At 39.7% G+C, this 17,040-nt stretch overlaps 1 protein-coding gene across 4 annotated transcripts in view; it reads left to right on the forward strand.

The window, feature by feature from the left end:
* The window catches only part of COL14A1 (collagen type XIV alpha 1 chain), a 123,461-nt gene that overhangs the window by 39,860 nt on the left and 66,561 nt on the right, over positions 1-17,040 (forward strand). For all 4 annotated transcript variants that reach the window (XM_040587646.1, XM_040587645.1, XM_040587648.1 and 1 more), the window contains 7 exons: positions 551-702; positions 1,689-1,818; positions 7,143-7,288; positions 8,691-8,820; positions 11,988-12,127; positions 14,887-15,013; positions 16,045-16,184. In XM_040587646.1, the coding sequence (XP_040443580.1) occupies positions 551-702; positions 1,689-1,818; positions 7,143-7,288; positions 8,691-8,820; positions 11,988-12,127; positions 14,887-15,013; positions 16,045-16,184 (965 nt within the window). The remainder of the gene's footprint in view (positions 1-550; positions 703-1,688; positions 1,819-7,142; positions 7,289-8,690; positions 8,821-11,987; positions 12,128-14,886; positions 15,014-16,044; positions 16,185-17,040) is intronic.

Here is a 17,040-nt window from a genome sequence, read left to right on the forward strand (position 1 = left end):
TGTGTCTTTTAGGGGGAATAAGCATCAGATGGGAAATCAAGAGGGAGAGGATGGAAAAACCATAGAGAGATGATACATCTTTGTGGAAAGGAGTGATTGCCAGAGAAGATGACCATTGACTACATCTCTTCAAGCTGCTGACAGGCAGCATAGCTGTTTCCAGCCTGCAGAGGAGCACAGGAGGTCACAGCTGTTTATGTACTTGGATGTTTTTCTTGACTGGGAGGAAAGCAACCTGAAAAAAAATCCCAGAAAGAAAGGACTTGAAAGGATGATGGAAGGAAGGACAGGAAGGCTTAGTTTTGTATTTTTGTCTATGTCATATAAAGGTTTATGAAAGACCAGGGAGGCTTAGTCCCAGTGAAAACTCCATGTGCAATACTGTACTCATTCTTAGTTCTTTGTTTGCATTGAAGATGACCTAAGTAACTGTGCAGTAGCCAATTATTTGATTTTCTGATGAGGAGTGATCTTTGGAGCTTCAGCAAATACAACAAAAAAATTACAATTTTGCAGAGGTGAATAAAAAATTGTGTTGTCTCTAACCTAGGAACAATTGTTGCTTCACTTGGGGCTCCTTCGGATTTGGTCACATCTGAGGTAACAGCTAGAGGATTCCGGGTTAGCTGGACCCATGCACCAGGCAAAGTGGAAAAATACAGGGTTGTTTACTATCCCACTCGAGGAGGACAACCAGAAGAGGTAACAGGAGAAGCTTTCCAGAATTTTTTAATACAACAGCAAGAACTAGCCAGGCAGCAAATCCATGGTCTCATTTAAATCTACCCTGAAATTCCCTATTTGGGCTCTGAAACCCACTACAGAAAGGAGATACAGTCACATTGCATGGTAGTGAAGGTTGGGTAGTAGCCAGGCTGCTTTTCTGTCATGCAATTTAAAGTAATTGTTCTATAACAATAAGCACTTTTTGAGGGTGAACTGCCTGCATTTTTGCTTACACATATGCTTTCTTGAACCAATTCTATAGACTTTCCCTGCACCATTCTGTTCACAAGAACAGAAGAGGTAGCTGCAGATGGTAAGCTGGATTTTCAGTTCTAAGAAAAAGTAATGCATAAAAGGAAGATGATACAAGTGCATATTTTGGGACACCTACAACTGGTCATTGAAAATTTGGAGAGAGGTGTTTATTTGAATAAGACAGGTATTTTAGAGCAGGAAATAATGCAGTGTAACAAGCGCTTGGCTTCAGCTGACAACTTACAAAATTGAATGGAAAAGCAGAAGAGCCAAAGGATTTAACTAAGGATATGTTTTATTTCTTTTTGTACTAGAAACTTGTTTAGCATGGATACGTATTAATGTCAATTTGAAGTACTGTGTGTGTACATATGTAATACTAAAGGAATATTTATGATGATGCAGTAGTTCTATCCAAGTGCCCAATACACACTCTTAAGCTGTATTCCTTTATTTATCTAAGCAATTCCTGTGTTGTAAATGGCTGCCTGTAACAGCTAAACATTTTGATTACATATATGTTGCTGTTCTTTTTTCAGACACATTACTGTACATAAAGTAGCAAAAGCAAATGATTTATGAATTGAACTTCAGTACATTGATTCTTAGATGCTGGTGTAAAAATTGACTGAAAGCGGAGCTGTTGATTTGATGGTAGTATAGTCAGTTTGCTTTATGCGTATTTAGCTGCATTTTCTTCTGAACAGGTTGTGGTAGATGGAAGCTTATCGACAGCAGTTCTGAAAAACCTGATGTCTTTAACTGAATACCAGATAGCTGTATTTGCTATATACTCGAATGCTGCTAGTGAGGGCCTCCGTGGAACTGAAACGACACGTAAGTATCCCTACAGTGTTCGTTATGGATTTGACTGCATTTAATCACACTGTGGAAGCATTAGTCTTTCTGAAAAAGAAATACAGAAGGGAGTCTCTTCCAATTTAGCTTCTTTTAATGCATTTGCCTTAAATTCATTTATCTTTGAATTAATTCTGCGCTACGTTCCTAAGTACAAATGCTCTGTGGATATTTAAACACTGAGAAAGGTTTTATCTCTGGGCTGAACTTTGAAGTCAGTTGTATTGAACCCTAAATTAGAATGTTTCCACACTTTGGGTGTGGAGCCAAGCTTTATAAATTAGGTTTGTGGCTGAAGATGATCTCATGACTGGAGGATTAGGTGGGACCAGAAACACCTGCATGTGATTCCCACCAGTGCCAAAGATTTCAAGGTAACTTCTGTAAGTTCCTTCCTTAATGATTCAGTTATTTTCTGTCTGTAAAACGGTGACTTGGGATATTGTTAGAATGAATACATTTGCAGTTTGGAGTTCTATAATGAAAACTGTACTAGTACCTGAGACAATGTGCTATTGATGACTTCGATTTTATGTATTTGTATACAAAATAGAGTTACTTTTTTAGTAAACGTGACAGTTATTATAAGAATGAAAGTAAAGAGTAACTTTTTAGTTCAAACTAGGAGCCAGGAAGTCAGTATGTGATAAATAAATAGCTGGTGTCTGCTGGAAGAACAAAACAGCAGGGTTCAAGCAATCTAGAAGATTTCTACAGTGCTTTGACAATGACTTCCTGACACAAGTGATCAAGGAGCTAGCAAGAGAAGGTGCTCTGTTGTAGCTGATACTTAAAACCAAGGAAGAACTTACGGCAGGTGTTTAATTTGGCTGCAGTGAACATGAGATAGTGGAATTCAGGATTCTAAGAGGAAGGAGGAGTGCAAAAAACACGACCACAACTCTGGATTTCATGATAGCAGTCTTCAGTCTTATCAGACACGTGGTTGGAAGAATCCCAAAGATTATAGCCCTGGAGAGAGAAGGGGGATCCAGAATAACATCTTGATACCCAAAGATCACATTCTGCAAGCTCAAGAAAGATCATATTGATAAGCAGGAAATAAAACGAAGGTGACAGGAGGCTGGCATAGGTAAGCAAGGAAATCCTAACAGAACTCAAGACATAAAAAGGAAGTGTATAAGAGATGGAAGAAGAGGCAGGTGACCCAGGAGAAATATAGAGTTGCTGTCTGATCTTGAAGAGTTAAGTTTAGGAAAGCAAAGGCCAACCTGGAGCTGAACCTGGCAAGAAATGTGAAGAGCAATAAGAACAAACTCTACAAGTGAATAAACAGTAAAAGGAAGACTAAAGAAAACATGGGCCCACTCCTGAATGGGACAAGGGGACCTTGTGACAAAGTGGAAAACACTGAGGTACTCAGTGCCTTCTGTGATTTGATCTTTACTGGTTAAAATGGCCTTCAGAGATCCCAGGCTGCTGAGATCAGTGGGAAAGTCTGGAGAAAGGAAGACTTACTTTCATTTGAAGAGTACCAGTATAGGGAGCACTTAAGCAAACTGGACACGCATAAGTCCACGGGACTGGATGGACTACATCTGTGAGTGCTGAGGGAGCTGGCCTATGTCATTGTGAGGACTATCTCGGTTATCCTTGCTAGGTCATGGTGACTGGGATAAGTTCCTGAAAACTGGAAGAAAGCAAATGTTAATCCTTTGTGAAGCAGGATCTGGGAAACTACAGGCTGAGCATTGTCACCTCAATCCCTGGAAAGGTGATGGAGCAACTAATCCTTGAAACCCTTTTCCAAACACATGAAGGACAAGGAGGTGATTGGAATTAGTTAGCATGGGTGTATGAAGGGGAAAGCATGTCTGACCTCATGCATTTCAACAAAGGGAAGTGCAAAGCCCTGCCCCTGGAGACCAATAACCCAATGCATCAGTACACACTGCGGGATGACCATCTGGAAGGCAGCTTTGTGGAGAAGGACCTGGGGGTCTTGGGAAACAATGAGCTGACCGTGAACCAGCAATGCACCTTTGTCACAAAGAAGGTCAAAAGCCTCCTGGATTGCGTTAGAAAAGGATTGCCAGCAGGTTGAGGGAGGTTATTCTTGCCCTCTGCTCAACACTGATGAGACCACACCTGGATGCTTGGTCCTGTGCTGCGCTCCCCAATACAAGAGAGATGTGGACTTACTGGAGTGAGTCCATAAGGATGATTAAGGGCTTGGAGCATCTTTCATGGAAGGAGAGACTGAGACAGCTATGGCTCTTCAGCCTTGAGTAGAGAAGGCTTAGGGTGATCTTATCAATATACAAAAATCCCAGATGGGTGGGAATGAAGAAGAGGGAGCCAGACTCTTGTCAGTGGTGCCCACTGACAGGACAAGAGCCAATGGGCACAAATTAAAAAAACCTATGCAATTAAATATGAACAGAAGAGATGATTTTATAGTGATCCTGGTCAAACACTGAAATAGGTTGTCCAGAGAGGCTGTGGAGTTTGCATATCTGGAGATATTTAAATCCCAACTGGACATGGTTCTGAGCAACCCGCTCCTGGTGACTCCGAACAGGGAAGTTAGCTGGACTAGATGATCTCAAGAGGTGCCTGGCATCCTCAATGGTCCTTTGAATTCTGTGTTTGTGCTTCCCAATCTGAAAAGAAAATAAAACAGGTTAATATAAAATTACTTGAGACTATTTTAGTTTCAAGTCTCCCAGAATGTCATCTCTAGCCGTGTTATACCCCATAACACAGTGTTAGGACCTGTTAAATGTATTGAGACAGAGAGAACAGTCACGTACTAAGCCAACAGGATTGTTTTGTATTGCACCTGGTATTCCTTTGAAGTCACCTAGTCAAGTTCTGACGGAGCTCAACCCTGCTGGCTTTCTGAGATCTGATCAGATCACACCCCAAGGTCATGCAGCATCAAGCATTTTATACAGCTGTCTTTGATAGTGTGTTGGAAGTAATAGTCTGACATGTGCAAGTATTAATCACTTCACATAATAAAATACCTGCAATTTGAAAGTATTTTTTACTGTGCTAACGGAGAACTATGGAAAATTGCAGTTTAAATTCCTGCCTTTGTGTGAGATATTGACAGATTAAAATAGCCACCAGTCACATCTGTTCATATAGAACATTGAAAATAGCCTACAGCTATGTGAAATCTAAATAGATACATTCAATGTGTGTAACATACAGATAATTAGATAGGTTTCTGATTTAATAGTAATTTCTAACTTGAAATAAGTATGAAATGCATTCACATTTTAATTTGATGCAAATATATTTTTACAAATTTTAATTTATTCCAGTTGCTTTTTAGTAGGTTTAATTTATCCCTATGTTACCAGAGTATTAGGATACTGTGGTAAGTGTCCAAGAAGCAAATCAACATTAACTACAGGGTATTTATATTTGAGATTCTGAGCTCTTCAGCTGAAGATTCCAGTAGAAAACCTCTTGCTTAATTTCCAGTCACATCTTTGTTAATTATTATTTATATTGCCAAAGTATCTAAGAGTTTCTGTTGAGAGTTAAAAAAAAGTAATAAGTTAGAGTTAGAGGATGTTTTTCTTGTATATTTTTACACTCAAAGGAAGGAAAAAGACAGGTGATGAGTACTTTGTCTGTGATCCTTGGGCAGTTTGATTAGGAATGAGACAATGTGGTAGAAAGTGCCTTCAGAATATCTCAACATGTACTTCTGTTCTGTAGGTATCAGAGGTCTGAGTGGTGCTCCGAGGAAGGACACTGAAGTACATTTGAAAATTTTTGTGGGTAGTTTCTCCCTATAATTAGAGCAATTATAGGGAGCAATTGTTGAGAATTCATGGGAATATAAGTCAACACATCAACAAAGGTTTAAATAGGATGGAGGCAGGCTTCAAAATGTTTGGAAGTGAAGACAGATGGGTAACCTGGAAGTGGAAATGTAAAGAGAGACCTGGTTTGAAGTTTTGCCCACTTTTACAGACCTGAACAACAGACTGAATGAACAGCCTCAATGAACAAGAAAGGACCAGACTGGCATGTTTAGTACATGGGAAGTTGAGAGTTCTGTTAGAGCTTGTTGAACATTATGTAATAGATATGCCACTCCTTGGAGATGTCAGCTAGACAGGATGCAAACTTTGTTTGGGCAAGGAGATTAGGGAAACCGTGAATTGCTAGCATTCTAATTGGAACTGGTTGCTGAATCTGTGTTTGCAGATTAGATTCTTCAGAAACATGCAAAGCAGAGCTTTGTAGAGGCTTAACATCCAGCCTATTACATTCTTTCTGAGTTGCTAATAAGAAAGGTTTGATATCAAGTACTAATTGCCTTCTGGTTTTTTTCAGACTCTTTTGAGTCATTTTAGGGACTATTGTCAGTGTAGACGTTCCAAAGAAGCAGCCAAAGTTCCCCTATATCTCTCCAGTGACTGGATATTTTGGTGGGTTCCATCAATGATGTAACAGCACTGGAGAGGTCTTGGGATGTTATTCCAAGAGAGCATAAAAGTAAGAACAATCAGAGAAGTGCAAAATACTACTCTAAAGAGTTACAGAAATACAAAGAAATATTCAGGAACCCAGATTGGTGCTGTGTTCTTGTATCAGTGACTTAAATTCACAAGTAAACCTCATAATAATGTTTGAATTTCACTCAACCTGCTTAGTTGTACTCACCAGGTTAGCATTCACCATGATTTGCAATGAATGATCTTGCCCTCGTTTCCATAATCCTACTGACATAAGCCTGGGAGCCAGTTTGGACAGTCCAGGCCTTAAATACACAACAGTTTGTAGTCAAAATATTTTGACATGTGCATTGTGCTCATTCAGGGTTTCCTCCAGGGTGTCCTACCTCATGGCTGTCGCTCCCATGCTCTGACTTGGGAACTATTGCCAGAAAGAGCCACCTCTGGGGACTGCTACTTGTTCCTAATAGGAACTGTGCCCATTCTTCCATAGCCAGTGGCCATCCTCCTGGAGATCAGGGACAGGGAAGGGTGAGATCTGAACAGATGATTTGATGCTTAAAGAACAGAAATCCTCCCATTTGAAATGTTCAAAGACATTTAGGACAAAGAGTTGAAATGCTTGGTAAGGGGTAACCCTGCTCTGCTTTAGAATTGGTTAGGTCATCATTTCCTTGTTTCTCTAATTCTGCGTTCTTTTATGTACTAATCAGCTCGTCATAGTCGTGGCATACAGACTGCACTTCCACGCCTGGCGATAGCTATCTTCCTTTGTGTTTCCTGGGGTAAAATAAACTGCTTGAAAAATAGCTGGTTGTTTAAGTGAGACCACTGAAATGTCTGTCTCTTGTTCCACTGTAGTTGCCTTGCCAATGGCATCAGATCTGCAATTGTACGATGTGTCACAGAGCAGCATGAGAGCAAAGTGGAATGGAGTAGCAGGTGCCACAGGTTACATGATCCTATATGCTCCCCTCACGGAAGGATTGGCAGCAGATGAGAAGGAGGTGATGTATTGTGCTTTCATTTGAACAGAATTTATTCAAAACATAAATCTTTAAAAGAATAAACTAGTACATCACCTTTAACCTTCAACTTGATCAGCAAATACTTTGGGTTTTTCTTCCATGACTGCCTTAGGTACTATATGTGTTTCAGACTATGAATAAAGTGCAAGTATCAGTTGATTATTTTTATGTCATTGCCGTAAAAATGCAACAATTTCAGCTGAATTTGAGTGACACTTTTGAAATTATATATGAGCTGATACTGTATCATCATATAAAAGTAGCACTCAAAGGAAGAAAAAAATAAAGTAAAACTAACTTATTTTCTAAGTCTGTTATCAGAAGAATATGAAGTTTAGCCTTTGTTCACATCAGGACCTTTAAAAGTAAATAAAATTTGCAGGTGTGACCTTTATTGGTTTTCTTTTAGTTCTGTTCAATGTTTATTTTAAAATATAAAAATACTAACTTCCATCAAAAGAGTTTTTAGAAATATTATTAGAAGGAAATGTAGGTGGGACAAGGTAAACTCCAGTCCCCTGTCACTAAAATAGTAAACCCAGTAGACTTTTCTAAAGTTGCTAGCATAGTTCTAATGGAACTTCTGGGCTAGGATTTAAAAGTTTGTGTTCAAGTTTCTATATGCATAATTAAGATTATGTACAACATCTCTGTTCAAGCAAGAACACTAAAAAGCATGCAGGGGCATGTGAACTTGTGGAGAGTGTAGGAAGCTACTGAAAGCTCGTATAGACTTGTGCTCTCTGCTAAATGAGTGGCTGTGAGCACTTAATTCTGTTAAAAATGGGGCCTCCCTGAAAATTAGCTGATTCAGGAGGGCTGAGCCTTACCCCAGAGAAAGACTTTTTTGCAGTGGATAAGTCAGTCTGTGTTAATGTGACTCTCAGTGAAAAGTAGAGGAGGAAAATGATACAAAACTGAGCCTCAATGTGCACAGAAATCAATTCCTCCTATGAAATTTCAGTCCTGTGATCAAAGATGAAACAAGATGTAGCTGGGAACGAAAAGGTCTTAGTAGCTGCATGTTCTAGAGAGCACTGTTTTGCCATCGTTAATGTGACCAGTTACATTTAAAGTCCTTTTACCTGTATGTTGGCTTTTTGCTATTGGACAATTTTGTTATTTTGATTATTGTGCAAAATCCCAACATCTGGGGCCAGGTACCACCGGCACAGTATCAGACAAATGTGGACAATTTTGTTATTTTGATTATTGTGCAAAATCCCAACATCTGGGGCCAGGTACCACCGGCACAGTATCAGACAAATGCTCAGCAGAGCATTTGATCACATATCTAATTTCAAGTGTGTAAATATTATCCTCCCCATCATGAGCTAATTCAGAAATAATGTGGGTTTTTTATTATTCGTGGTGTGTTTAGATAAAAATTGGGGAGGCCTCAACAGATCTTGAACTGGATGGACTACTGCCAAATACAGAATATACCGTGACGGTTTATGCCATGTTTGGAGAAGAAGCTAGTGATCCCCTTACAGGACAAGAAACTACATGTAAGTAGCACATATCTATATTCACTTCAGTGTTAATAAAACTTCAGAATGGTCTTTGCACAGATTAGAGCAAACATCTGATTTTAAAATCTGATTTGAACAGTCCATAGAGCACTTAAGTTTCTCAGTGTGAATGCTTAATTTATAGAGGCTGAGGATGTGAGTTTCTACAAAACATCTTGGTTTTGGAACAGGATTGTGAACTCTTCTCTCCTGTTGGTAGTGGTACTATGGATATCCCTGTTGGTAGTGGTACTAGGTACCACTATATATCCATAGTAGTAGAACTACTGAAGGTTTTCTGAACTTGCTGAAGGTGAATGAAGGTCACCACATAGAGCTAAATTGAGACTGCTCTGTTTAGCCTCCGGTAGCCAGAGAACCAGGTGTGTCAGGGAGCCTGCTCAGATGAAGTTCATTCCTCTGGCACGGTAGTTGTACAGATGGAAAATAAGCAAAGAGAAGATTTCTGTCCAACCCCTGCTCCCTAACATCTGGTAAACGAAGGGTTGGAATGTGCACTCATGATAATGATAGATGGTGTGTTTTTCATAAGCAGCAAGAATTTTGCCAGCTAAATTCTGTCCTCTGCTAACTGTGCACAGCACTATATGTCAGCTCTCTAAATAGCCTCAGCATTTGGAAGACAAAGGAATTGAAAATAAGTGATTGTGCTGCCGGGTTATTTCTGGGACTGCATTCAGTGACATCTCTATTTCTCCCAGCAGTGGAGTGATTGCTTCCTCTTGTTCTATGTTCCTGGCATGAGTAAGACAGCGTGAAAGTGACTTACGTTTTATAGGTGAGAGAAGTTGAGGCATGCAAGTGCTAAGAAAAAGAAGGGCCAGAGCAGTTGCTTGTAAGGTCAGCAAGTAGTGGTGGAAGAAGCTCTAGGAATGTTGTTTGAACTGGGTCACTCTGAGAAGACAGTTGTAGACAGACAAGGGCCAATAGTGAACTACTGCAACCTGGGCTTGTTTGTGAACTTGAGGTGAGTGCAGAAGATTCTTAATACTTGGAGAATAAAATCTTTGGCTCTTTGTCCTTCTGTTCCTTTCTTGCTTTCTTTGTGTTTCACTTCTTGCCCCCCCCCCCCCTTCTTTTTTTTGGTCAATATCTGCCCAATATCTGGTTTTCATTTATCCTAAACAGTAGTTTACATAGTTTATGACTGTGCCAGCCTGAATTCACTTCATGTCATATGATCTTGGAGGCTACACAGCCCTAAACCTGGCTAACACATTGGGTGGAAGATTGCATGCAAATTCCAGATACAGATACAAGCTGAAGATTCGTGACCGCAGACTTAGACCACAGAAGCTAGTAACATACGTTAGTCAGCCCATCATCACTGCTGTTACCTGACCAGAAAAAAAACCCAAAAAACTAACCGCGCTACAGCCTTCATTTATTTTTAGGGAGACTCAATGCAGCCAACTCTGACTGGTCTTTAGCATTGTAATATGAGAGAAGATTGATTCTACCCTTCCATATGCAGCTATTCAAATTAGCCCTCTTCTAGTGGGTCATTCTGGGAGGAAAGAAACCTCTTGGTGACCACACCTGTCCCACATGGTCAGTGTTCAATGGTAATATATTTCCTGTCTGGATTCAGATTTAAGCTATTTTTTTTTTTTTACTTGTTTCGGTTTTTTTTGTTTGTTTGTTTGTTTTTTTTTTTAATTGTGATAGTTTCTGGCTCCAAACTAATGAACAGGCTACTTAGCATTTTCTTCCTGGAGCATATATCTGCCTGAAGAGTGATCTGCTTGATTTGTTGTAGCATTAGGTGTAGTATCTGATATTCTGTATTTAGTAAATGATAGATTCTACACATTGTGTCATCTTGGTTACTGTAGGAAAACCTTTCTTTGTGCCAAACAGAGGCATGACCAGCAAGCTCATTCTGAGGTGGTGTTTCTTTCTGGGGCCAGTATTTATCTAAGACTCACTGTAAATATCACATAACTGCCTGTCTGGTTGAGGGCAACATTGTCAGGAGGTTGGTTCCAAAAGGAAAGGACTGGGACTGAATCATTCTGTGGTATGGCCTGGACGGTGAAATGAAGTGCATTCCATGACTGACAGAAAGTAGAAAGGAGAGCCAGCACGTGATACTCTCTTCACTAGACTCAGAGGAATATACTGAATGCCAGAAAGTGTGGCAAACCCATCTAATGCAATTCCAACGTGTTCCTGTCTTCTCTCTTCTCATAGCCAAGCTGACTTGGCTGTTCCTAAGCTGGTTAGGTGTTTGCTTGCAGATTCTGAGTCAATATATAGCCTGGCTAAAAGTCCCACATAAAGCAGGGTTTTGGTTTTTTTATCTGCTGCTTTTTCCCATGTGTTCTTGTGTGAGGGAAACAGCTTCCGAAGTGCTGATATTTATGTGTCCACATGGATTGGTGAGGAGTGTGTGTGTGAAGGCAGGATGGACAGAAAGGTTTCACAATTCAGAGAAAATTATCAGATGTTGGGTTAAGGTAGAACCTACTGCTGAGAGTAACAGACAGCACAAATCACTTTCCCTGGTGCGACAGAAAAGTGGATGCAATCTCAGACTCGCTCTTGCATGACCTCGTTTTCCTTCAGCTTATGGCAGTTAAAGAATATATAGTATATAAATATGCCTTTAACCAGTGTTGCTGTTGGGAAGGGGTTTCTTTCTGTAATGAAAGAGGCAAAGTTAAGGAGAGGTAGAAAAGACAGCATCTTTGAAGGTCTTCTGAGCTAGTTATGCATTTTGGACAAACTCACCTTTATGTCAGGGACTTTTAGGATTCAGAAAGTTTTTTTTTTGCCAAAATGCTCGTCATTAAATACTTCTGCTGGGTACTCATGGAAAACAAATGCATATAGGCTGAAGATGTAATTGAATTAAATTAATTCACAAATACAAACACAAGTTTATTGCAGGTATTGTGTAGGCTAGATCTTGCTATGATGTCTGTGATGAACAATAATGTAATTTCTTCCTTTTTCTGTATTAGTTTAGATGCACTTAGCATCTGTTTCAGCAAAGAGCTAAGCCATTTTACCTGGCTTTAAGTATTGTGTAGCTCCATAAATTTTTGAAAGGAAAACGTGGTGTTTATTTTCAAGACATGAATAAGTTCAGAGCTAAAACCTGGAATCACTTTCATGGTTTTATTTCTTTTCTTTTCAAGTGCCTCTAAGTCCACCAGCAAACTTGAAATTTTCTGATGTTGGACACAGTAGTGCTAAGCTAACATGGGATCCTGCTTCCAAAAATGTAAATGGCTATCGCATCATGTATGTTAAAACAGATGGAACAGAAACCAATGAGGTAAATCATTAGGATCTCTCTTCCATTAATCAGTCTTGGACCCCCCCAAACTTCTGTAATTATTATGTGTAACTTTTATAAACAAAAGCTACCTTGCAAGCTGTGACAAAAGATTTGCTAGAGAATTCTGAAACTTCGTGCAGGTAAGAGTTTGCTCTAGTGTTTGGTACACATTTGAAGTGGACCATATGTTCGGGGTGGGGGAACCAGTACTCTGAACTTCTTGCATATCAGAACAGTCATTGCTGACATACATAATCTGAAGGAAACTACTCAAGTGAACAACATTTTGTAGGTGCAGGATCTTGATTAAATGCATGGTGTGGGAATACTTCTTCTTGATTCAGTCTAGATAAAGAGGCTTTTGATAAATCATATGTCATAGACTCAAGCTCATTCAAAAAGACTATCTGATGACTTCACCACATTTTCTTAACATTTATTGCTTTAATTATATATCAAAAAGTCTTTTCCTGAAAATAGGTTTTGGCTTGAACAGAGTGATAAGGTGATACCAAGATGTTCTAACTTACTCTTGCATTTAATAATTTACTTACGCAATATTTAGTTATGCCTTGTTACTAAAGGTGCTTTAGAATAATTTTTAGCAGCCTGAATTCTCTGATAGAATGAAAAAGGGGACAGAATGATATTAATACAGAAATCTGAAAAAAATACAGAAGAGGTTTTAAAAAAATAATTGCACAAACAGGTACAATTATTAAAACAGTCCAGATCCCTTACAGAATAAGTTTTCATGGATAACTTAGCTCTCCAAAAAAGTATTTAATAGTTTTTATGTGTAAGTATGTTTCTTCTGGGACATATCTGGTCTTTCATCCGTACAAGATGGAATATCTGTATTAAACCTGAAGAAACTCTTCCCAAGTTTAGAAAAGTGCATACCTGCCCAAAGTTCTGTGTCTTTTCTTTCTGCTAGGTGCCTTAAAATTTAAATTAGAAATCACTTGACCTCTTCCTATGTATTACCCTTAATATAGATAATACATGTGTCTGTACTCATCACAATGGTATTTGAACATCTCAGGCTTGTGCTAATATACTTTATAGTGTAAGTGAACATTCAGCAGGTTTTTATCTACCTCTCAACTTTTCCTTTATGTCTGTTCAAAGAGAAGATGGCATTTTTTTGTTTGCTCTATATTCGTAGCATTTCCCCTGTGGTGCCAAGCTAATGTGACACTGAATAATTGGAGTGCTAAACTGTCAGTTTATACAGCTTCCAGTTTTATATCCCCAGCAAAGTCATATTAACTGCAGCCTGGATAGAGACCAGATGAAACTGTCATTTAGTCTCTTGACAGATGTTAAACATAATGGTCTCTGCAATGATTATCCATGAGAAGGGACTGGATTCAACTGCCCAGAAAGTTCCTTCCCCTTCAGGGTTCCTGAACACACAGTGCTGATATGTTAGCTAATGAGTTAGCATTATGGTTTATCCCCAGCCAGCAACTAAACCCCACGCAGCCACTTGCTCACTTGCCCCTGGGGGAACGGGGGAGAGAATCAGAAGGGTAAAAGTGAGAAAACTTATGGGTTGAGGTAAACACAGTTTAATAGGGTAAAACAAAAGCTGCGTGCGCAAGCACAGAAAAGCAATGAATTGATTCACCGCTTCCTATGGGCAGGCAGGTGTTCAGACATCTCCAGGAAAGCGGGGCTCGGTCATGCATAAAAGTTACTTGAGAAGACAATCCCATCACTCCAAATTTTCCATCTGCTGCCTCCTCCTTCCCGCAGCTTTATATGCTGAGCATAACAACATACGGTATGGAATATCCCTTTGGTCAGCTGTCCTGGCTGTGCCCCCTCCCAGCTTCTTGTGCAGCCCCAGCCTCCTCGCTGGTGCGGTGGGATGAGAAGCAGAAAAGGCCTTGCTCAGCAATAATGAAAACATCCCTGTATCATCAACACTGTTTTGAGCACAAATCCAAAACAGAGCCCCATATTAGCTACTGTGAAGAAAATTACCTCTACCCCATCCAAAACCAGCACATTCTCCACGCCTTACTCCATACCATTTACATCATGCTCAGCTCCCACACTATCCATTGCATCCTCATTACCCACCACTCCCTTTCCCGTCCTTTGGTATAATACACAGATACAATTCCCTTAATCTATGGACGACCCCTGTAAAATGTCTGTAAAATGACCACAGAATGGCCATGGAGTTCATTTAGTCCATGACTTTGGGCTCCATCTGTTGTGGTGGTGACTCAGGACAGGAGAGGTGGTGTGTTGTGTGGAGTTACTGGGCACCAAAGCCAGCTCAGGTCAGGTCACTGCTGCACTTGCGCTGCTTCTTGTAAGGCCTGTCCACTGGTTCAGGTGGTTGCTGCTATATCATTCCTATAACATGAAACTCAGATCATGGGTTACAACCATTTAAAGGTATTTCCATTACAATCTCCACCCCTGGTCCCTTTAGGCCACATTATAGGTTTAGCCGCAGTGAACTCCTCCCCTTGCTCCTAGCCTGGAGGCTTACTAAGGCTGAATTCTCCTTTTCCCTAGTTTGTTGTAAACAAAATTTTCTTTTTCTCTAGTTTGTCTATCTTAAGTGATTTTATCAGCTTTTATGGCCCCAAAATTACACTTGTTTATAGTTTCACAGAATTTCTTTACTAATTACATGACATTCTCTTTCTGTGTCATTATTACCCAGCAGAATTTCAGACACTGATAATGTAAAGCGTGTGATCAATATCTATTGCAAATTATGCTTTCTCTAGGAGGAGGTTGGTCATGTTTCAACCCATACTCTAAAAAATCTGGCATCCCTTACAGAGTATACTGTTGCTATTTTCTCCCTGTATGATGAAGGACAATCTGAACCACTTACTGGCAGCTTTACCACAAGTGAGTATTGCTGAACTTTTGAAGGGTTTCCAAGAAGAATTTTTATACTCTCTTTACTTTACTGGAAAGTAAGACCAGTAACAGCAAGTGTCTGTGACTGAATTCAGATATATGGAATGCTTTCTGTTATTTTCATTGAGTTTTCAGCTTCTTTTCTCCTTTATTATGGGGCCAAGTGCATCCTCGTTCATGGGAGTAGCCTTTTGACATAATGAAAACATTTGTGTGGATAAGGTTCATTAAGTCTTTCCACATCTTTTATTGTGATTAGGTAGAAAGCATTTGTCTTCCCAGCTTTCTGAAGCGTCATTCCATGTGATGGCATTTGTCTCTCCAGCTGAAGTGTGATCAGTTTTGAGTCATACATTTAACCCAGTGAACTATCTAGGCAATAAAGGGTAGAACCTTATATACATACAGAGAAACTGGAACACCAAAAGACATTTAAGGCTTCTGTAGCACTGTTATAGTTGTGCAGAACTGTAACTGTAGTTCTGCACTAATAACTGATGACACTTATTAATGTTTTCTAACACAACAATGGGAAGAGAAGGACTTTGAGAGAAGAGAAACATGAGGTGGAAGAGGGAGAACACGCACGTATGGAACAAGAGGTTGATATGTGTAAGCTGCAAATGGAAATGCACATAGAATCTCTGGAAATCTCCCAAGAGATTGGGAATTTGCTTTGAGGTAGTGGAAAAGAAAAGAGCATGGTGCACAGAGCTCTGAGCAAAGGAGGGGGACCGGAGGGTTGCATGGAGCTCCTTCATTGGAGAGCAGGCAAAGACTCTTGTCCAGTTATAGCAGGTAAAGAGCATGTATTGTGCATATTCCCCTCCCCCACTACAAACCCCCTTCCCTAAGTACAAATAAGTGTGCAAAGAATTCCATAGTGCCTTTGTTATCTACCTCCCATGTTATACCCTTTGTGACAAACTGCAAGTAAAATCGTACATGCTTGAGATTGCCATCTATGCAAGTAGCAGAGAATAATTTACTCTCACTTTTCTTTGCATAAAATTTTGCAGAAAGAGTTCCAGCTCCCCAGCATCTGGAAATTGATGAAGCATCGAGAGATAGTTTTAGGGTCAGCTGGAAGCCCACCTCATCAGATATTGCTTTTTACAGATTGGCATGGATTCCTTTGGAAGGGGGGGAATCTGAAGAGGTGAGTTGCCTTGACTTCCTGAGTGTATGAAATGGAAGAGAGAATTCCATTCTGAAGACACCTATGTCACAACTTTTACCAATTAAATATGGCTAATTGGCTTACAGAAAAATCTACTCCACTGCAAAGCTCTCTAAAGCAAACTCAAACCAATATTCCAGTTTCTTTTTGAAGAGGACGTGGGGAGAGAAGAGTTCTTTTGTGAATAATCAATCTAATCTGTAATGTGCCAACTGCTGTAGAACTAGCATTGCTTTTGATGCCACTTCAATTTTTAGAGGTTCGTGACCTTCACTTTGCTGTGAAGACGACGTTAGCTGCAGAGCAGCTATATTGTCACATAAAGATTGATCCACATTTGCCTAATGTGCTGGCCACAGTAAACATGCCTGTGAAGCCTTAATTACATAATGTTGCAAAGGGAAGAATTTACACATAGCCAATTTATTATATTGTTCCTTTATTCCTCTTTATGGTTCTTTGTCTTTTCTCCCACCTCATGCTGTATTTTTTGCTCTAGGCCCTTACGCGTTTTCTCCACAATGCCATTTTCATCAGTCTGAATTTTTAAATGATTTTTCTTTTTCTTTTTTTTTCTCATTTTCCTGTTCTATTCTCTTTTTCCAAGTAGAATAAAACAGACACTTTCTCTCCTTTTCCCAAACTTTCATCTTTCGTAGTCTGTCTCATTTCCTTTTCCCTTTCTTTCTTTCTTTATTTACTCATTATTTTGGCTTCTTTTGTACTCCTCAGTCTTTAATGACTCTCTCAAACATCTTGCTTTCTTGGCATCAGCACTGTGAGGAGAGGCCACATCTGCAAACTGTTTATCTGGATACAGAACTCAGTGGGGAAG

Source organism: Falco naumanni, chromosome 3 (assembly GCF_017639655.2).
Source record: "Falco naumanni isolate bFalNau1 chromosome 3, bFalNau1.pat, whole genome shotgun sequence".
NCBI lineage: Eukaryota > Metazoa > Chordata > Aves > Falconiformes > Falconidae > Falco > Falco naumanni.